This window comes from Pteropus alecto, unplaced genomic scaffold (assembly GCF_000325575.1).
Source record: "Pteropus alecto unplaced genomic scaffold, ASM32557v1 scaffold164, whole genome shotgun sequence".
Taxonomy (NCBI): Eukaryota; Metazoa; Chordata; class Mammalia; order Chiroptera; family Pteropodidae; genus Pteropus; species Pteropus alecto.
In genome coordinates, this window is record NW_006439568.1 from 4,776,854 (window position 1) to 4,795,299 (window position 18,446).

The window sequence follows — 18,446 nt, forward strand, 5'->3', positions numbered from 1 at the left end:
GGTGCCCAATAAATGTTTCCCGAGATCACAAATGTGCAACGCTTTGTAAGCACTATACAAAAATAAGAGTTTACGACAGGAAGAATCGCACTTCCAGTGTCCTCCTAGTCAGCACAGCGATGTCAAGCAAACCTCATCATTTGACTGACAAACAGGCTGGAGGAGAAAGACCGGAGCGCTGGTGGGCGGATCTGCCAGGGTGCCCTCCCATGCTCGCGCTGAAGTCGAGAACTTTTCAATGTCCTGGTCCAGGACAAAGTGAAGAAACCGGAGATAAAACAATGGTTTTCTGAGCATGCGTACAGGGCCGCTTTGTAAGCCTCATTAATTTCAAGGCGGACAACCCTCGCAGGTGCCTCGTTAGCGCAGTAGGTAGCGCGTCAGTCTCATAATCTGAAGGTCGTGAGTTCGATCCTCACACGGGGCACAATACTTTTGTTACCTCCAGGTCTACGCTCCGGCTGGAAAGACGGTTTTATTTACTCTTCTGTGGACCAGGAGACCCTGGGCGACCGTACTTTTTCCACTCTGGGGTCACCGGTGTGTCGGCCTACGCTCGGCTCGGCCTGTCCTCCCTGAAATACACGGGCCCGGAAGCTTTAACCGGCCCCTAATCTCCCTACTCGGCCCCGCTGCACCGTCGGCTCCTGGCGTTCTGGGCGGCAGTTGGAGAACTGGACGGAAGTCCGGGGCGGGACGATGAGGGGGGAACCCCTGTAGAAGATAGCGCCCACGTCGGGTGGGCGGGACCCGGCCGAACCCCTTAGGAAGAGCCCCACGCTCACGCTGCGGCCAGGGGGTTCACGGGAAAGGCGCCCCCTGCTGTCACGCCGTCCACCCTTGGTCCTGCCCTTGCCCTTGAGCACTGGCCGTCGCTGGAGTCGCGCACAGCCCGGGGATGGGCCGTAGCCCCCGGGTGCTCCCGGTCCTCCCGGTCCTCCCGGTCCAGGAGGGCGCCGCGTGCGCCGCTGGGTGCAAGGCCCCCTCATGGAGGCTCCAGAGGAGCGGCTGGGACACGAGGCCCTGGGGAGGGGCCGATTCCTGGCACCTGACGCCAGGGAAGTGTTGCGGGGACTGTAGCAGGTGGGTGCCGCGCGATGAGAGGCCAATCATGGGCGCTGAACACGGGAGCAGTTTGGGGAGCAGTTTGGGCGGTGGAGTTGGGAAGTGGCCGGACGAGGCAAGGTCTGAGGGAGGGGGTTTCAGGGAGGTCCTGCAGTCCCTCCTGGGACATAACACGACAGGGCTGCGCAGATCCTGCATCCGAAACGGTTGCTCAGTTGCAGTCACCACGGATTAAGTTTCTGACAATTCAGTCATTCCACAGAGATGTGAGAGCTGTAACCACCCCTCCAACTCTCAAGGTTTTGCTGATGGCACTAATCTCTGCATCTCTCTCCCACCAGGGATGCGACAATACTTTTGGTTTACTATCTTAGTAAGGAGGACCTTCCAGGGGCTTTCACTTGGTTCTTTCTACCATAATGACCCTTCCTCAATGGGACATAGTGTCCGTGTGGAGTAGCTGCCTTTGCCGAATGTATTTATTCAATTATAAATTCAGGTACTCAGAGAATAACCGCAGTTGGTTTCATGGCCTCACTGTGTCCGCTGTAATTCACACTTGGTCCAAGACTCCTTCATCGCCTGACCACCGTCAGCCCTGACTTTAGAGGGCTATAGTCATTAGTGTCCATTCAGAGCCAATGTCTAGTAATCCCTAAAAGCTCCAGTGTCTTCATTCAAGCAAATGGCTACAGGTCCCCTCGGGAAGGCTGGGGGATTATTACAGCATATACATGTGGCATCACTGCTGCAGGATCCTTCCTCAGGGGGACCTGGCTCCCCACTCCATCAAGAGGCTTTGGATCTGGAAGTGACTTTAGGTCTGGAAGATGGGTAACAGGCATGGCTCTCCAACGTGGGGACTCCAGTCAGGTTTTCCGCCACCAGATCTGAAGTTTTTCCTGTTACGTATATCAAGCAGTATTTTAGTAGGCTGCCTATCTATTTCACTCTTAGGGACATATAATCAATTACCAGGAGCCGAACATCCTTCCCTACTACTTCTCTGCTGCCCTTCACTGGGAATGGTTGTCCTTGGTGGTTAAATGCTGCTGCTTGGCCTCGGCTACTGTGGAATTCCATCATCCCCACTGAGGTCAGGGAGCATATCAATGGTGGCTCCCTGTCACATGTCACCAGTAGAGGAGAGCCACCACAGATATTCCCTTCACTCAATGCCTTAACAAAGGGAGTGTCTTTGGGCTGAGCATGTAGTTGGGAGGTGAGCGAGAAGTTCATATGATAAATCCACTTGTGCATTCCTACCTTCCTAAGCCTTTGGATAAGTCCCTCCACATCATGTCAGGAAAATTCTGGCATGTCAATCTGATTAGATAGAGGCCAACACTGAGCCCATATTTCTGTCAAGCAACCAAGTAAACTGTTAGAGCCACTTCGAATTGCATGCGTGTGACAGTCATCAACTTATTGCCTCTCGGCTCCAATGCACTCTTCAGTACTTGCTCCCCCAAACAGTCCCACCCAACTCTTCAAGCATTTCTCTTCATGGTATGCACCCTTAAATTGTCAGTAGAGGGTGCTGGAGGACAGGGCAGGCGGAATGGGCGTCTCTTCCCAGCTCCAGTGTGCTGTTTTGCTAATTCCTGTTCCTGCGTTATAGTCCACCTGCTGCATGAGTGTGTGGTGGGGACACCCGATCGTGCTCTGTCCTAGCAGTGTGCCCAGAGTGCAATCTTAGTGACTTCACATCCTCAGCCTGACCAGTTCACCGCAGCTTCGCCGCAGTCCTCCCAACGTATCCTAGGTCTAGTGCCAGTGGCAGTGCCCTGAGACGCACTCTGAGCACCGGCCTTCCAGCCTTGGTTTGCCTGTGCCCCAGAGGGGTGGTTTCCGGTGGCCTTCCTGACATGGACTGTGCTGGCCAGTGTACACACCACCCTGACCGCTCTCAGGTCCTGATGCCCTGACTCTCTATGCGCCTTTACCCAGCAGCCTCGGATTGCCTGCAGCCCAGACTTACCTCCCGAGGCCAGGGAACTGTGACCCAGCATTGGCCTGGGAAACCGAGCCAACGCCCCCGCTATCCAGTGGTCTGCAACCACGCCTTCTCCCGCCGGGTCTGAACCTGAGCCTTGGGGAAGGAGGGGCCTCCCTTCCAAGCTTTTCCTTTCTTTACTCGCCCTCAATCCTAGGCACTCTTCAGAATTCTCTTTACATCTATGTGTACTTACTCCTCTATCACAGTTTAATAACTCTTTACATTAAACTTTTCCTGCTCAAATTATCGTGTGGTTTGTCTCCTGATTGGACGCAGACTGATGAGATTAAACATCAAGTCCAGAATCTGTAGTGAGTGCACCGCACTAATAAATCAAGCCTTTGGCAATCCTGGTAGTAATCGTCACTGCCATAACGGTTAGCAGGGAATTGCTGTGGAAAAGCCTTCGGCAAATGCTCAAATCTTGCTCAGCATCAGAGAATCCATACCAGAGAAAAACAGTATGAATATACCGAGCAAAGGCCTTTAACCAATCTTTTCAACACCACTGAATTCATACTGGACGGAAACTCTTTAAATGTCACCAATGTGAAGAGGGATTTAGCTAAAACCTCCAGTTGATTCAACACTGCACAGTTCACACCAGAGAGAAACCTTACGAATGTAATAAATATGGAAAGGCCTTTCAGGAATGCTCTGCTTTCACACACGCAAGGGAGTACTTGAGAGAAGCTTTTGAACGCAGCCAGTGTGAGAATTTTAGCCACGCTCAAGCTTTATTCAGCTCCCAGAGGATTCACACTGGAAAGAAATGGGGGTAAGGCTGAGGAGAGCAAAGCCGAGAAGCAGGAAGAGATAATCAGAAATGCATTTCGTGTTTCATTAAATGCGATAACCTTTAAAATGCCAACCGAGCACATACGGCCAAAGAGATTTAGTCAAGTATCTGAGATCTGCTAAGGCAGGGACTTTATCAAGATTAGTGTTGGGAGAACTACAGGCTCAGAGGAAATGGAATGGTATAAAGAACTGCATTTGGGTGAGTATAACTCAGTTTTACTGAATGAACAGAACCTGTTTAAAAATGAAATTTTATACTATAAAAGTGGTATGTGCGCATGCGTGTGTGTGTAGTTGCAAAACGAAGCTGAGTAAGTATACATCACAGTAAAAGAGATGAAGTAGAGGTGAAAAACGCAACCTACAGCTGATCCCAGGTGGCAGAATCACAGCATTTCATAATTTGAAAGCCCTTAGTGAGCCAATTCTAGTTCACCCAAGTTCCCATTGCACCCTGTTATTTCACATCCTGTGACTTCCTGTTGCTGAACACACCGGCCTGACCCATCGAGGCGTTTGTAACTGCCTGAAAATGAACAGGAAACTGGGCCGGGGAAGGTGCTCTTGGGAAACCAATGCCTTACACAGTGATGGGATTTTACTTTAGAACTCTGACTCTTGGACAAGAGAGCACTCTGCTTACTGAGAATATCTGGGTTACCATCAGATTGTTTTTAGACTCAGATAAAAAAGAATTCCTACTATGTATGGCACATTACTGTCAAGCCCTGTCCCAGGAACTTCACGTACGTTACCTCGTGTCATCCTCACATCGAGTGCACGAGCTACTCCTACTCTCCTCGTGGAAACAGGTTCAGAGGAGTAATCTGCCCAAGATGACGGCACCGCCCTGTCGTGGAGCTAAGAGCCAGAGAAGGTGGGAACGGCTGGTGCTGTCAGGAGAGGCAGAGACAGAGACACCGATGTTATTATGACCGTGGTGGGGTCACTGGTGACGAGGAGCTCCCGCTGCTGGGGGACAGTGCTCTAGAGTCCCTGCTGAGTTCTCTCTTGGTCCTGGTTGTACAGGTGTTGAGATGGCTTCCTGCTCTTTATCTCTCGGTGTATCTTTCAAATAAACTCTCTTCAACTAGTGACTGAGGTTTATGCTGGTTTGTGCTACCAGAAAGAGCCTAATGCAAGTTTTAATAGTTTCAAAATGTTTTTTATTGTGAAAAGTACAAGAAGCCATTTACAAGCCAAAAGCATCAGAATTAAATAGAGCACATAATTTTTATACACACAGTTTTCTATACAAAAGGTTGATCTTTATAAAAATGTAAAATAAATAGTCTAAAAAATCAGTGTCATTGATTGCAAAATAGTCATCTCCCTCCCTGACTCTCTCAAGGTCACCAGCCTCCTATGTGGCCAAAAGACGAGGCGTCTGGCATCTGCTACGAGCCTGGGCCGTGAGTCTCCGGCGAAGATTTCTCACTCTCTCCATGAGATCCCGTTCCATGGCGTCCCACTGCATTTTTCTTTGGTTTAAAGAAGCTTGAAAACAAAATTTAAAATGAACAATAGTTTAATTTTCTGATGCTAGCAATGATACAGCATCTATATTAAAGGTAAATGTGTTGTAAAAATCAGTAATGAAATGAATATTCTAAAAACCAAATTTTTTAAACAAAAGCCTGACATATTTATTACCTGGTCCTATGTGGTTCTATTTAAAAGTCAAATATTTATTTGTTGAATTAAATGAATGCTATCAGATAAATGATCTGCTTTTGGTTATTTAGCATTTTTTTTTTTTTTGATTTGGAGATATAGACAATCTTTTAAATTAAAAACAAGCTTGTCCAAGAGTGAATCTGAGTTCTTTGCAACAGCAAGTTTCCTCACTCGTTTGCTTAATGTAATGAAAAAAGGCATTTCAAGTTGCCAATTAATACTGTACACACCATTACTACTTCCCAACGATTAAATAAAAACAAACCAAATGCTTTTCATAATGGCTAACACAGAGAGAGTACAGGATCAAGATTAAAATATTATAATGCAGGGGTCCCCAATTCTCAGGCGCGGACTGGTACCCGTCTGTGGTCTGTTAGGAACCAGGCTGCACAGCAGGAGGTGAGCGGCAGGCCAGCGAGCAACAAAGCTTCATCTGTGTTTGCAGCCGCTCCCCAGCGCCAGCATCACCGCCTCAGCTCCACCTCAGATCATCAGGCATTAGATTCTCATAGGAGCACCGGTCTCTGGTGCCAAAAAGGCTGGGGACTGCTGTTATAACGTATCCAAGTATAAGAGCCATTACATACTGATTTAGAGAGGCTAACTAGTACATACTGGAATTTGAAAAATGAAGCGCCTTAAAAATACACTTCTCACCCAAACTGCTTCAATTTCTGAAAACTATTTTTCCCATATGAATACAGCTTTTATGCTTTTTTTGTTTTGCTTCTAAATAATGTAAACTTATCAAATGTCCTCAGTTAATTTTCAAATTTAGAATTATCTAGTTAAAAAGTTCTGACGTGTCAGAACAGAGAACAGTTGAGAATCTCTTGTACTTTCATTTGTACTTATGCATGACTTTTGGTTTAATTCCTATTCTGACACAATTTATAGGTGCATATAAGAGTATGAGTTAGCAAAAATATTTTACACAACACTGGATTCTCATCACTTATTATTAGGTATATTTCTTATAAAGCTGGGGACATTAATGGAAATTTATCCTTCTAAAAGAACTCAAAAAGAAGACCTTGTTAAATTCTGTTCGTCTATATAATAGTTTTACTGAAAAAGTCAACTAAAATAAAGTCTAATGGAGCTTCTTGTCCCCTCCCCCACTTTTAAAAAACAAATCAAGTACTTTATAGGGAAAATTGTTAGCTCCTTTACGGGCCAGTGCTGTGGCCAGTGCTGTGATTACATTTCCGTAAGATATTTCTACCCCACTCCTTACAAAAATGAACAAAAACCTCCAGTGAATCAAGTCAAGGGATCAAAAGTCAACTCGTCAGCATGAAGCCATTAGCCTTCAGCCGTCCGACTTCAGCTGTGCTGGCAGCGCCCACAGCGAGCACGTGCCTGCAATGGTTGTTGGAGGGAGCCCAGCCCAGAACAGAGTCAAGAAAATTCAAGTAGGTAATAGCCTTGAAAACTAAGGCTGAGATTTTCTTTTCACAAGGAAGTAAAACAATTATGAATATCACTAATTTAGTTGGTGACTGACTGCTATCGGAGCCTCCAACTACATACTATGGCCGGTGGTGCTGGGGCCGAAGAAATGCAGAGGCATTAATGAGTCTGGCAAACTTTCTTAACTTGGGTTTCAGTCTGACCCAGTCTTTTCCCCCAGCGGGAAATCTGGGCTTCTTGCTGCCTCCATTTGAGGACTTCCATGATCGATGCTCCGGGAAAATGGCATCGACGTGCTATAAATGTAATTCAAGTCATGACCCTGCTTAAATAGTGCTAAATTTAAAATAACAGAAGAAATATTTGTTTATCAACTTACTCCAAGTCGAGGAATCCACTTCAGAAAAATCGTTTAGTTGTGAGGTTTTAGGCAAACAGCTTGAGGCAACCTGTTCATTCTGGCATCTGGGCACTACTGTTATAAAAGTGAGAAGATAAAGAGGATGTCTGAGAGTGAGTAGAGCCTTTACCAATTCCCAATGGTCTCTAGTATGTTAAAACTGCCAAGGATAAAAAGCCCTTACTTTTCTATTCTCAGAATATGACACTATTCAAAAGGCAAGGAAAGCGCCTTTAGAACTAACAGCTGAGTGGATGTTCTAGTGAAGTACTTTAAAAACACTGTTAGCTAAAATAAAAAACCAACAAACAACTCAAAAATATAGATGTTAGAATAGAGATCCCAGATGTTTATTGGAAGAGATTATGAAATGTGATGAGCAAGCCCTCCCCGAGTGCTACGGTGGCTGCTCACCGCTGGCTTTAACCAGGCAGGGCCTAGTTAGAACCCTCGGCGACAGGCACGTTTCTCCTGACACCTCCTAGGGTAGTAGCAGGGCCGTGTTCCACACCAACTGGTACCTCCCCTTATTTTTCAATCAACTGCTCCCCTCATTTAAAAATTTATATTCATCCTTCTGCTGTATTTTTACTGTTCCCGAATTCCTACAGCTTTACATGAAACCAGACACCAGAGTCTTTGAATTTTCATCCTCACGTCACTTACAACTGTCCCTTCCTTTCTGCTCCCATCGCTAGGGTCCAAACCCTCGTGAGTCAGGCCCAGGCTGTTTGGGTCACACTGACTCATTAAGATGCCTGCTTTCACCTAACCTCAAGGGCTTTAGCTAAGGGTCTTAACTCAGTTTTAGCTCCATGAGTCATTAAGACAATTTGACTAATTACCAAATGACTAATCTGAACTGGTGTGGAAGTGGAATGTGACAGCTATCGCCAAATCTGAAGGGCTGTCATGGGGCAGCGGTGGTAAATGTGATCCGCATTGCTCCAGAGAAGTTTCTAATGAGAGAATTAAAAAAAATAAAAATAAAAAGAAAGAAAGAAAAAAGGAAAGGAAAGAGAAAAAGGAAAGGGAAAAAAAAAAGATTCAACTTTACGTAAAGAAAAAATAACTTTTAGGTAAAATACTGGCAGAAAATGGAGTGAGGAGCTCGCCAGCTCTGAGTGCTCCGGAATGGGCTGGATGACCCTGCTGCAGAGATGACTCACCTATCAGATGCTGGGTCTTCAGCTCCTCCCAAATCTGAGATCTCAGTTCCCTGTCTTTCATCTGTCCTCCTGAATCCATCCTGCCCACAGCTGTTTAAGTCATCTTCCCAAAGGGCCATGTTGTGCATATCATCTGTTCAAACAGCTAACGGTCCCCCTCGGCCCACAGCAATGTTCCAGTGTGTCCTTGGCACACTCTTACGTCTCCTACTTCCTGGTGCTGCCTTTCCAGGCCCCGAGTGGCAAACCAATGCTCAGCACCTCCAATCAAAATGCCATCTTCCCAATTACAGCTGATTATCTCCCAGTTTTAGGATTAAATGACTCCGGTTTAATTTATACACCCTGATTAAAGACATACCAAATCCTTACACGGTTACTTTTTGAAAAATGGATGATTATTAACCAAGTTCTCATTCGTGAAATTTAGTAAAGTTAAAAACAACTGAGTCAGCACGGCAGGAAGCAGCAGGGACGCGGAAGGGCCGGCTCGTAGGAAGGCGACTGATGAGAGCAGCTTTTTGCAGTTTCTTCTCTTTTTCTATTCCCAAATCCGTACGTTCTCTAAAACCCTGAAATTTTTTTTCTTTCTAAAGTAGGGGTAAGTGTGACAGGGATAGGGAGAAGCGGCAGCTCCAGTATCTTTTGCGATCTAACTTTAAATAATTTGTGCAAAGAGTCACATTCTACTCTCCCCACTTTCCTCAAGTGCTCTGCTTGCTATCTGGGACCTAAATCTAAAGCGTAAGAGGTGTCTACGGCCATGCCACCCTGAACAAGTCCGATCCAAGTGTAAGAGGTGTCTACACTTCCGATCCCGTCCGATCTCGTCCGATCCCGTCCGATCTCGGAAGCTAAGTAGGGTCGGGCCTGGTTAGTACTTGGATGGGAGACTGCCTAGGAAGACCAGGTGCCGTAGGCGTAAAAAATAAAAAAATAAGGGATTGTAAGCTGACAAGGTCCTTGCAATCTGTGAGGTCAACCAAGGGTTGCCTTGCCTAAAATAAAACAAAACAACCAAACAAACAAAAAAATGGCCATGCCACCCTGAACGTGCCCGATCTTGTCTGATCTCGGAAGCTAAGCAGGGTCAGGCCTGGTTAGCTTGGATGAAAGACTACCTAGGAATACCAGGTGCTGTAAGCAATAAAAAATAAAATAAATAAAGTGTAAGAGGTAATGAGGGGTTTCAAAAGTAGGCAGAATTCAATGATGACAGCTTCTAACCTATATTTTTACTTTTTAAATCTGTGTATTATCAAAGTCATGCACATAGTGGCATTATTCATAATTCCCAAAATGTGAACACAAGCCAAATGTCCACCAACTGATAAATGGATAAAATGTGGATCATCCATACAACGGAATATTATTGGCGATAAAAAAAAATGAAGTACTGATACATGTTATGACATGAATAAACCTCAAAACAGTATGCTAGGTGAAAGAAGTCAATACAAGGGACAATATTGTATGGTTACATTTATATGAAATTTCTTGACTAGGCAAATCTATAAAGACAGGAAGGAGGTTAGTGGTTGCTGGGGTAGGGGATGGGGAGAGTGACAGGAAAAGGGGAATCACTGCAAATGGGTATGGGGTTTATTTTGGGGTGCTGAAAAATTTCCTAAAATTGATTGTAGTGTGACTGTATAACCGAATATACTTTTTTAACATATGGTAATACAATACTATTGAATTATACACTTTAAATAGGTGAATGTGAATTACATATCAATATGACTGATAGGCTGTTATTTAAAAAAGTAATAGATATACATTATAAAAGACTCAAACAAATTTAGTAAAAGTACTCTATTTTAGAATTACAACTTTGATTTTTCAGTTGATGCCATTATAAGCCTTGCACCAAAAGCTAATGTTTGATTATATCCTCTAAGTTTCCTTGTGCCACTTTAATATACTATTGTTTTAAGGATCAGCTATTGGCAAAGTACAGATTTTTACTAAAAAAAGCTAGAAATAGCACTTTGGGAACAAATCACACTCGAGTACACTAAGGGGGTGCCAAGGACCATGCCATCATGCAATCAAACAATTCTACAGGACAGCTGGGAAATTTTTCTTGATCGGAGCTGTTTTTAATGCTTCAGCCCACTCTTTCTGACCAAAAAAAATGGTGACTAGTGATTACCTTTTAGCTGAGCAATAATTTGAATAAAAGTGCCAAAATATACTTGCGCAAGGATTTATCCATGAGAACAGGCCATTTTAAATGAATGCTTCTCTAATGTCGCTGAGGGAAGGGCATTCGTGGGTACTCACCTTTATCATACAGATGCGGAGCATGGTCCAAAGCATCGTCTAACTCCTTCTCTAGAAACCACTTTCTAGATGCATCTGAAAGAGCAGAAGCTTTCTTTTCTGATTTCAAACAAAAGTCTTTTTCTTCAGCTTCCTCCCACTAAATACAAATAAGTGAAAGAAAATCACATAAAAACTGTGGTAATGTGAGTTCCTGCAGTGGAAGACGCCTTGTGTTTTTTCTACTGCACTGCCTTTTATACTCCCAAGGCACGGAGGGTCTGTTTGGTGTTAGGGTAATTTGGGTGTCTGCCTTGGCCCGAGGCCCTTCTGATGTTCCACTCGGTACCTCAGAGTGTCGTGTGCCCACAATACAGGTCCCCACTGTCATTGAAATAAGCATTCATTTCAATACATTTTAAAACTCAAATCTTATGGGATTAAGCTAGTTTTTTAACTTAATGGCAACTATTTCATTTAATTTGAGTGCTATGCCTTAATAATAAAGTCTACAAAATTCAGACAATGAATTCTTCTTTCTGCCATTTTATTGAGAAATAATTGATATATGTCACTGTGTAAGTTTAAGGCATACAGCATAATGGTTTGATTTATATATATTGTGAAATGATTACAACAGGTTTAACTAACATCCACCTTCTCATATAGAGACAATAAAAAGAAAAGAAAACAAGGAAAAATTGTTTTCCTTGTGATGAGAAATCTTAGGATTTACTCTCTTAACAACTTTCCTGTCTCTCACAAGCAGTGTTAGCTATGGTCAAGTTATGTGGAATGAATTCTTTGTCCAGCTCTGGTATGCATAATGACTACATAATAAAACCTACTTTCATAGATGGACCCAGAGGTTATTATGCTAAGTGAAAGAAGCCAGACAAAGATAAATACCATATGATTTCACTTATAAGCAGAATCTAAGGAACAAAAAGAACAAACTAATTGAAAACACAAAAATAAAGGACAATCTGGTGACAGCCAGAGGGCAGAGGGTTGGGGACTGGGAGAATGGGGTGAAGGGTTAAAGAAGTACAAATTAGTAGTTGATAGATGGTCACAGGGATGGGCATAGGCCATGCAGTTAGCATTAATGTACTGGCTAGGTAGAGAGCCAGAGGGGAGAAAGAGCAATTAGGGGGATCGTTTTATAAACTATATAAATGTCTAACCAATGTACTGTATACTTAAAACTAATAAATTTAAAAAACAAAACAAAAAACCCCCAAAACAAAAACCTACTTTCTTCTTCCTTAAGTAAGAAAACAATAATCTTAAAATTAGCTCAAGGGGTAACTAAAATAATCAATTTAAAATACTATATAAGTCCTAAAGCTTAGCAATGTTCTAGAGATGCTACAGCTTTTATATGCAAACACACATAACATTTTTACGTTATAGAAAAGCTAATGAATTAAATATGCATTAAAAAACAGAAATTTTAAAGAATCATTAGGGCCGGGGGTACCACAGATCCATGCCTCAGAGGAAGCAGTCTGAGTGACCCTCCAAGGCCACACAACAGTCGAGCTAGCTGTAGAACCCGGGGCACTAGACAGCAAGAGGGGCTCTCTGCATAACATGAACAGCCCTTACAACGATTCTCAGTCTACTGTCAAAAATACCATTTTACCCAACGGAGACTAGCACTTAATTTTACACAGTCTAGTCCTAGTGTCAGCGATCCTTACCTGGAAGATGTGGGTTTCCACCACAATTTTCCTTGAGTGAAAGGGTTATAACATAGGGCCTCAGAGCCCTGGGATGAGGTAGGAGGAAAATGAAACTGGAATAGTGACTTGAAGGAAACATATTATGAAAAGTTTTCGGAAAAGACATTATGATATAGCAGCAGAAAGAGGAATAAACTCGAGCCAGTGACCTAGTTCCTGATCTCTCCCTAGTCCGTCACTGCCCTCAGGGAAGGCCACTGCGTCTATAATATGTACAGAGCATAGTCCCAGAGCTGCTCAGGGAGGATAAACCAAAAGATATGAATGTGTGATTTATACTCCTGTCTCCTCAAAACCCATTTTCTGATTCTTCTTCAGGAACAGAATTCTAATTTTATTTGGGATGATAATGCTTCTTGCTAAAAATACTACATTTCCAACATCCTTTGCAGACAAATGTGGCTAGAAATGTGATATGGGACTTCTGGAAAGGAGTTCAAAAGGAATTGTCTAAACTGGGAGGTGGAACCTTTTGCACTTCTGCCCTACTTTCTTCCTGCGGAATGGAATGTTGATGTGATGGCTGAAACTCCAGTTATCGTGGACAGTAAGGTATCCTTGAGAATGAAAGACACAGACCCAGAAGTACTGCAGAAAGGTCGACGGAGGCAGTTTCCTGATGACCTTGGAGTCAGATACCACCTGGTCTGCCTACCTCCAGACTTCTTTCATGTGAAAAAGGCAAACTTCTATTTTGCTTATAGTCACTGTTATTTTGGTTTTTGTTACTAGTAACTATACATAATTCTTAACTACAAAATCTTTTATGTTCTAAGTATAAAGAATTTGGTAAATATTATGCAATCAACCAGAACAAATCCAGGAAGCTGAGAAGTTGAGACATACGAATGCAAATGAGAAAGACGCTTAGTCATTTTTAGGTAGCATCAACATTGGGCTTCTTCTCTGAGCAATACCTATTCAAATTAGACCATCTTTATGATATTTTCCAACAAAAAATTATTTGGTTTGATGCCTCTGTCATTTGGTTCTGTAATATTTCAACATTTAAATGATTAATCAATCATAAGAAGTTTAAAACACATTCTTACCTTATTAGCTTCCTCCTCCATCATTGCATTTAATACTTCTACTTCTTTCCTTCTGTTTTTCCGAAGGATTTTGGCCATTTCCTGGTAACGTTCGTGTCGTTGTAAATCATCAGATCTTTGTTTATGTAAAGCTTGAATTCGCCAGTCAGTATTTAGACATGCTTGTTCAGCTTTTGCCAAGTTCTCTTCAATTAACTAAGAAAAATTGTAAATTTCAGTAATAAGGTCACACTATGTGTAATTACGATTTACCCTCTTAATGTCTCCAAGTGTCTAGGGCGGCTGTTCATAACCCTAGGTGCATATTACAATCATCTCGGAGTGCTTAGAACAAGCTGATGTCCAGATCCCACCACAAACCAATCCATCCAATCTCTGGGGTGGCTGGAGAGTGGCACTTTTAGGAAGCCCTTCATGTGATTTGAATGTACAGCCATGGCTGCGAACATCTGTGTTAAGGGACAGGCGGGATTAAACAATTTCCACATTCGACCCTTTGAAGAGGAGTCAGAAGAGCCCACTCTTACAGACTAGAAAAGTCTTTAAGGAAAAAGAGACAGGTAGGATATTCCGGGGGCATCAGCCAAGGAACTGCTGCAGAGCTGGATGTGGGGAACTCTTATACCGGTCCTGGTTCTGGACCGGGGCTCGGCCCTGCCGTAGACCCACTTAACATGCTGGGCAAGGGATGATAGAAAAAGTTCTTTCTTGAAGGTCTCAAATCCTATTTCATTCATTTAAGGCAGAATTTCTCCACGAGAAATTGTATAAAATAAGTTTGGGAATTTTTCTCAAAGATTCATAATGGACCATATCCTCAAATTTGGCATGGAAAAAACCTAACTGTAACACAGCATTTCTAATTCTTGTCATCTCCCATTTTATTGAATAACAGTTATTAATATTTTAGAGACTACACTTTGAAAATGCTGGCTTATATGCCAGACAGAAGCCTGATATTTAAAACTAATTTACTTAGGGGCAATTTCTGAGACATAACACAGTAAGATACTACAATTTATAAAGTTACTATTTCCTTTGCATTTTCTTCTAAGTCTTAAAATTCTCAAAAAGTATAAAAGACACACGTATATGGATGTCAATGAAGTAAGTCACTTGTAAATACATAATGTGAGATTCTAGGAACTGTGAGAACCGAAGCAAAGAAATGAATTAACTCGACTTTGTAGTTTAATTTTGAATTCCTTCTTTTAAAAGATGACAGAAGGAAATTTCCCCCTCATATGTACACTAAATTTACCATATTTTTACCTTCTGAGTTTTTTGGTTCTGAGTTTCATCTGTTTCTAACAGTCTATGAAATGTGTGTTCTTCAAGATCCACTTTTCGTCGATAGGCGTCTGCATCTTCTCTCATTTCTTTTGCAACAGCTTCTTGATTTCTAGTAAAATTCTGTTTAAAAAAAATCACTGGTCTATGTAATAATGCTAGAACACAAAAATGACTTTTCTTTTCCCCCAGAATACTAATATGCATACAAATAAAAACCGTAAATCATCTAATTTTCAAAGTATAAAATCGAACATCAGTGACATTGGTGAAAATAAGAGAATCTGAAAATTCTCTCCTCCATAAAACATTGAGAATCCTGGCAAAACCAACTTTTTCAGAACTCTGGAAATTAACTGAAGGCTTGTAGCAATCTGGGGGTGGGGGGCATTTATTCATAAAATGGCTGAATCCTGGTTAAGAACAGCCAGCTTTACAGCATTTTTAATCTGCATTATTCCTATTCTACCTCACCCTTAAGGTCTGCATTAGTCTTGAACATTAGTAGCCTGGCAACCAATGGAGGGGCAAAATGCGGCTGGTGCTTTTTCAAAGTCCTGTTCCCAGAGAACTGTCAAATGATCTAGTAGTTCTGGAGGACTCTACTCCCAAGACTGTCTTTCTGTGACCTGACTCAGAACTTACCTACTTCCAAATGCCTTTTCCCTGGGGACATTTGCTGAAAACAATCAGAGGAAACCATTGAATATACTGGCTGCCAGAGGCAGTGGATCCAGAACAAACAATAGGCTAATCATAAAGCTTTATGGAGAAAGCTGGGGAATTAGATGTCTACAGGGGTCTCTGAAAAACTCTCATAGATTCCTAGGGCTCTAGAAGGCCATGTGTATGGCCATGCACATGCTAAGGCCATGTGTACGGCTGTGCACATGCTAAGGACTGTCTGAATGCTTAGACTTGAGAATATCCTGAACTCTCGACTGCGGTGAAATGAGGTTTTGCAAAATCGAGTGTTGAAGGCATGCCCCGACAGCATGCACACAGAACCCCTGACAAAGACTAGAGGTTGAAGGCATCTAAGGAAATCTCTGTCCAATCACTAAGCTACCTAAATAGAGACTTCAGTGGCTACAAATGACAAAGACTAGAGATTTTACAGAATTAATTCAGAAAAGTCACTAAGCAAAGAAACAACAAGAAACCCTGGGGAAGGAGAAGAATCTGATTTGTTATATTATGTTATTTAAAATGTCTAGTTTTTACCAAAATATTACATGACATATTAAAAACCAAGAAAATATGGCTCAGGAAAACACTTTGAATAGACATTAACCACATGATCTCCAAAGAAGATATAAAAATGGCCAATGAATATATGACATTATTAGTCATAAGGGAAATGCAGATCAAAACCACTTCACACCCACTAGCACGGCTACAATCAAAAGGACAGGCAGTAACAATTGTTCACGAGAATGTAGAGAAATTGGGAGTCTATACTCCTGGGCACATATCTAAGAGAAATGAAAACATGTGTCTAAACAAAAAGCTGCATATGAACGTTCATAGCAGCACTACTCATGATAGCCAAAAAATGAAAACAACCCAAATATCCACCAACTGATGAATGGATATTGTCCATGCGTACAATGGAATATTTATTATTCAGCCAAAAAATAAAAAAGCACTCACTCCAGCTACGACATGGATGAACCTTGAAAACATCATGCTAAATGAAAGAAACTAGTCACAAAAGGCCACGTGTTGTATGATTTCATTTACATGAAATGTCCAGAATAGGCAAATCCATAGAGACAGAGTAAACCAGTAGTTGGCAGGGGCAAGGGAGTGGGGCGTGCCAGTGGGCATAGTGCTTGGGGGGCAGATAGCAAACAGTATCCATGAAGATTTAAGTTAAAGAGGAAAAATACCAACTGCATGTACCAAAGAATCTCACTCATCCTTACCGATGATACCAGCAGTTATGTCCTATTTATTGCCGAAGTGAGCACCAGCAGCTATTTCCTGAGGGATTTTTTCTGCTTTTCTAACTATTACTGGGGCCTAATTATCTTTATAACTAGTTAAAAATAAAAGTGTTTTCAGTTATATGTAGAGCTAATATATGTGTGAAGGAGTTTACTGCCAAAAATTGTAAACCACTTAAACATCCAAGAAGAGAAAAAAGGTTAACTTACGGTTCATCGTTAGTCATTACAAATGACAACCAGGAAGGCATGTAGACATTTAGAAAAAAGGATTTTATTAAGTGAAAAAGAAAAATAGAATATAGAATTTTAGCTACGCCATAAAGAGGTAAAACAAGGTATGTGTAGAGATTAAGGAGGAAAACAACGGAAATCTAAACAGGGTAGAGGGATGAAGCCAGGGTGGTGGCTTGAAGAAGCAGACTGGGGAAAGAAGCCATCAATTCATTTTGTAAAATGACAACATTTTAGGCCAAGGGGGAAGGAGGGAAACTAATAACTATGTAGTGCCACATATCAGACGCTGTGCGGTAAAGGGTTACCGCAGTAGCCTGGGTTAACCAAATCCTGCACCTTCCAAAGATTAGCCCTTGACTAGCTAAGCCCTTGGAATATCCTGCCTGATAAGCATGTCTCTGTATAGCTGGGGCCTTGGGCCATGCCTGATAGCTTATGCTTATGCCAACAATGTGATTTATGGCGGGAGCCCTGGGCCACACTATATCACTATGACTTCTGTCCGTAAGAAACAAAGGTCAGCCACACGCACGTTCCATGCCCACAGGATCAACGCCCCAGTAAAACCCTGGACACCAAGCTCAGGTGAGCTTGCCTGCTTGGCAATACTCTATATGTGTTGTCATACATCTTCGCTGGCAAAATTAAGAACTATTTGTATGACTCCACTGGGAGAGGACAAGTGGTCTCTACTGGACTCCATCCTATGTGCCTTTAACCTTTGCTGAGTTTAATCTGTATCCTTCCACTGTAATAAACCATAACCATGAGTTTAACAGTTTTCTGAGTTCTGTAAGTCCTTTCAGCAAATCATTGAACGTGACAGTAGTCCTGGGGATTCCTGACACAGAAATATACATTATTAACTCATTTAATCCTCACGGCAATCTTTGCAAAGCTGGCACTATGCCACGCAGAAGGATCACGTGCGTGAGAGACAGAGACAAAGACAAGGACAGAGAGACAAAAAATACTAGATCATAGGTCAGTATTTGCTTGTTTGTGCTTACTTTAAATCTTTTGTTAAAAAAAAAAATTGTTTTCAAAGTAGATACATTTGAAACATTGAGCTCATATTTCCAAGAGAGGTAATCCCAATATTGTTTGTTTCCTGGGATATAAGTTGTTTAGAAACAGACACATTTAATCAACCTAATGTAAGATGTATTTGGCAGATGAAGTGTTAATCAATCACTAATGTGAATTTGAAAAAGGCGGTAAGAGCATAACTGTCTCTAACTGACCAGAAAAAAGTTCATGACTTTGTAAGTTAGTTTTATTTAACAGGGTAAGTCTTCTCTAACTCTATGGGTTTGCTTAAATAAATACTTCCTTCGAAAGAGCAAAAATGATATGATACATGGAAAGAAACAGCATC

General features: G+C 42.2%; 1 protein-coding gene, 1 non-coding gene and 1 pseudogene across 3 annotated transcripts in view; 2 read left to right on the forward strand and 1 right to left on the reverse strand.

Annotated features, from left to right (window-relative positions):
* Positions 1 to 354: 354 nt before the first annotated feature.
* TRNAM-CAU lies at positions 355 to 427 on the forward strand. The gene has a single exon. It is a non-coding gene; the product is annotated as a tRNA-Met (tRNA).
* Positions 428 to 5,008: 4,581 nt separating this feature from the next.
* The window catches only part of TBC1D31 (TBC1 domain family member 31), a 49,333-nt gene continuing 35,895 nt past the window's right edge, over positions 5,009 to 18,446 (reverse strand). Inside the window, exons 18-22 of one of the 2 annotated variants that reach the window (XM_006916580.3) lie at positions 14,865 to 15,005; positions 13,593 to 13,787; positions 10,814 to 10,952; positions 7,338 to 7,430; positions 5,009 to 5,362 (exon numbers count right to left, since the gene is read on the reverse strand). In XM_006916580.3, coding sequence (XP_006916642.1) covers positions 5,229 to 5,362; positions 7,338 to 7,430; positions 10,814 to 10,952; positions 13,593 to 13,787; positions 14,865 to 15,005 — 702 coding nt within the window. In that variant the 3' untranslated portion in view covers positions 5,009 to 5,228. Of the gene's footprint in view, positions 5,363 to 7,337; positions 7,434 to 10,813; positions 10,953 to 13,592; positions 13,788 to 14,864; positions 15,006 to 18,446 lie in introns of both variants that reach the window. The other variant, XM_006916579.3, reaches the window with a different exon arrangement.
* Positions 9,281 to 9,449, forward strand: LOC112483659 (annotated as a pseudogene).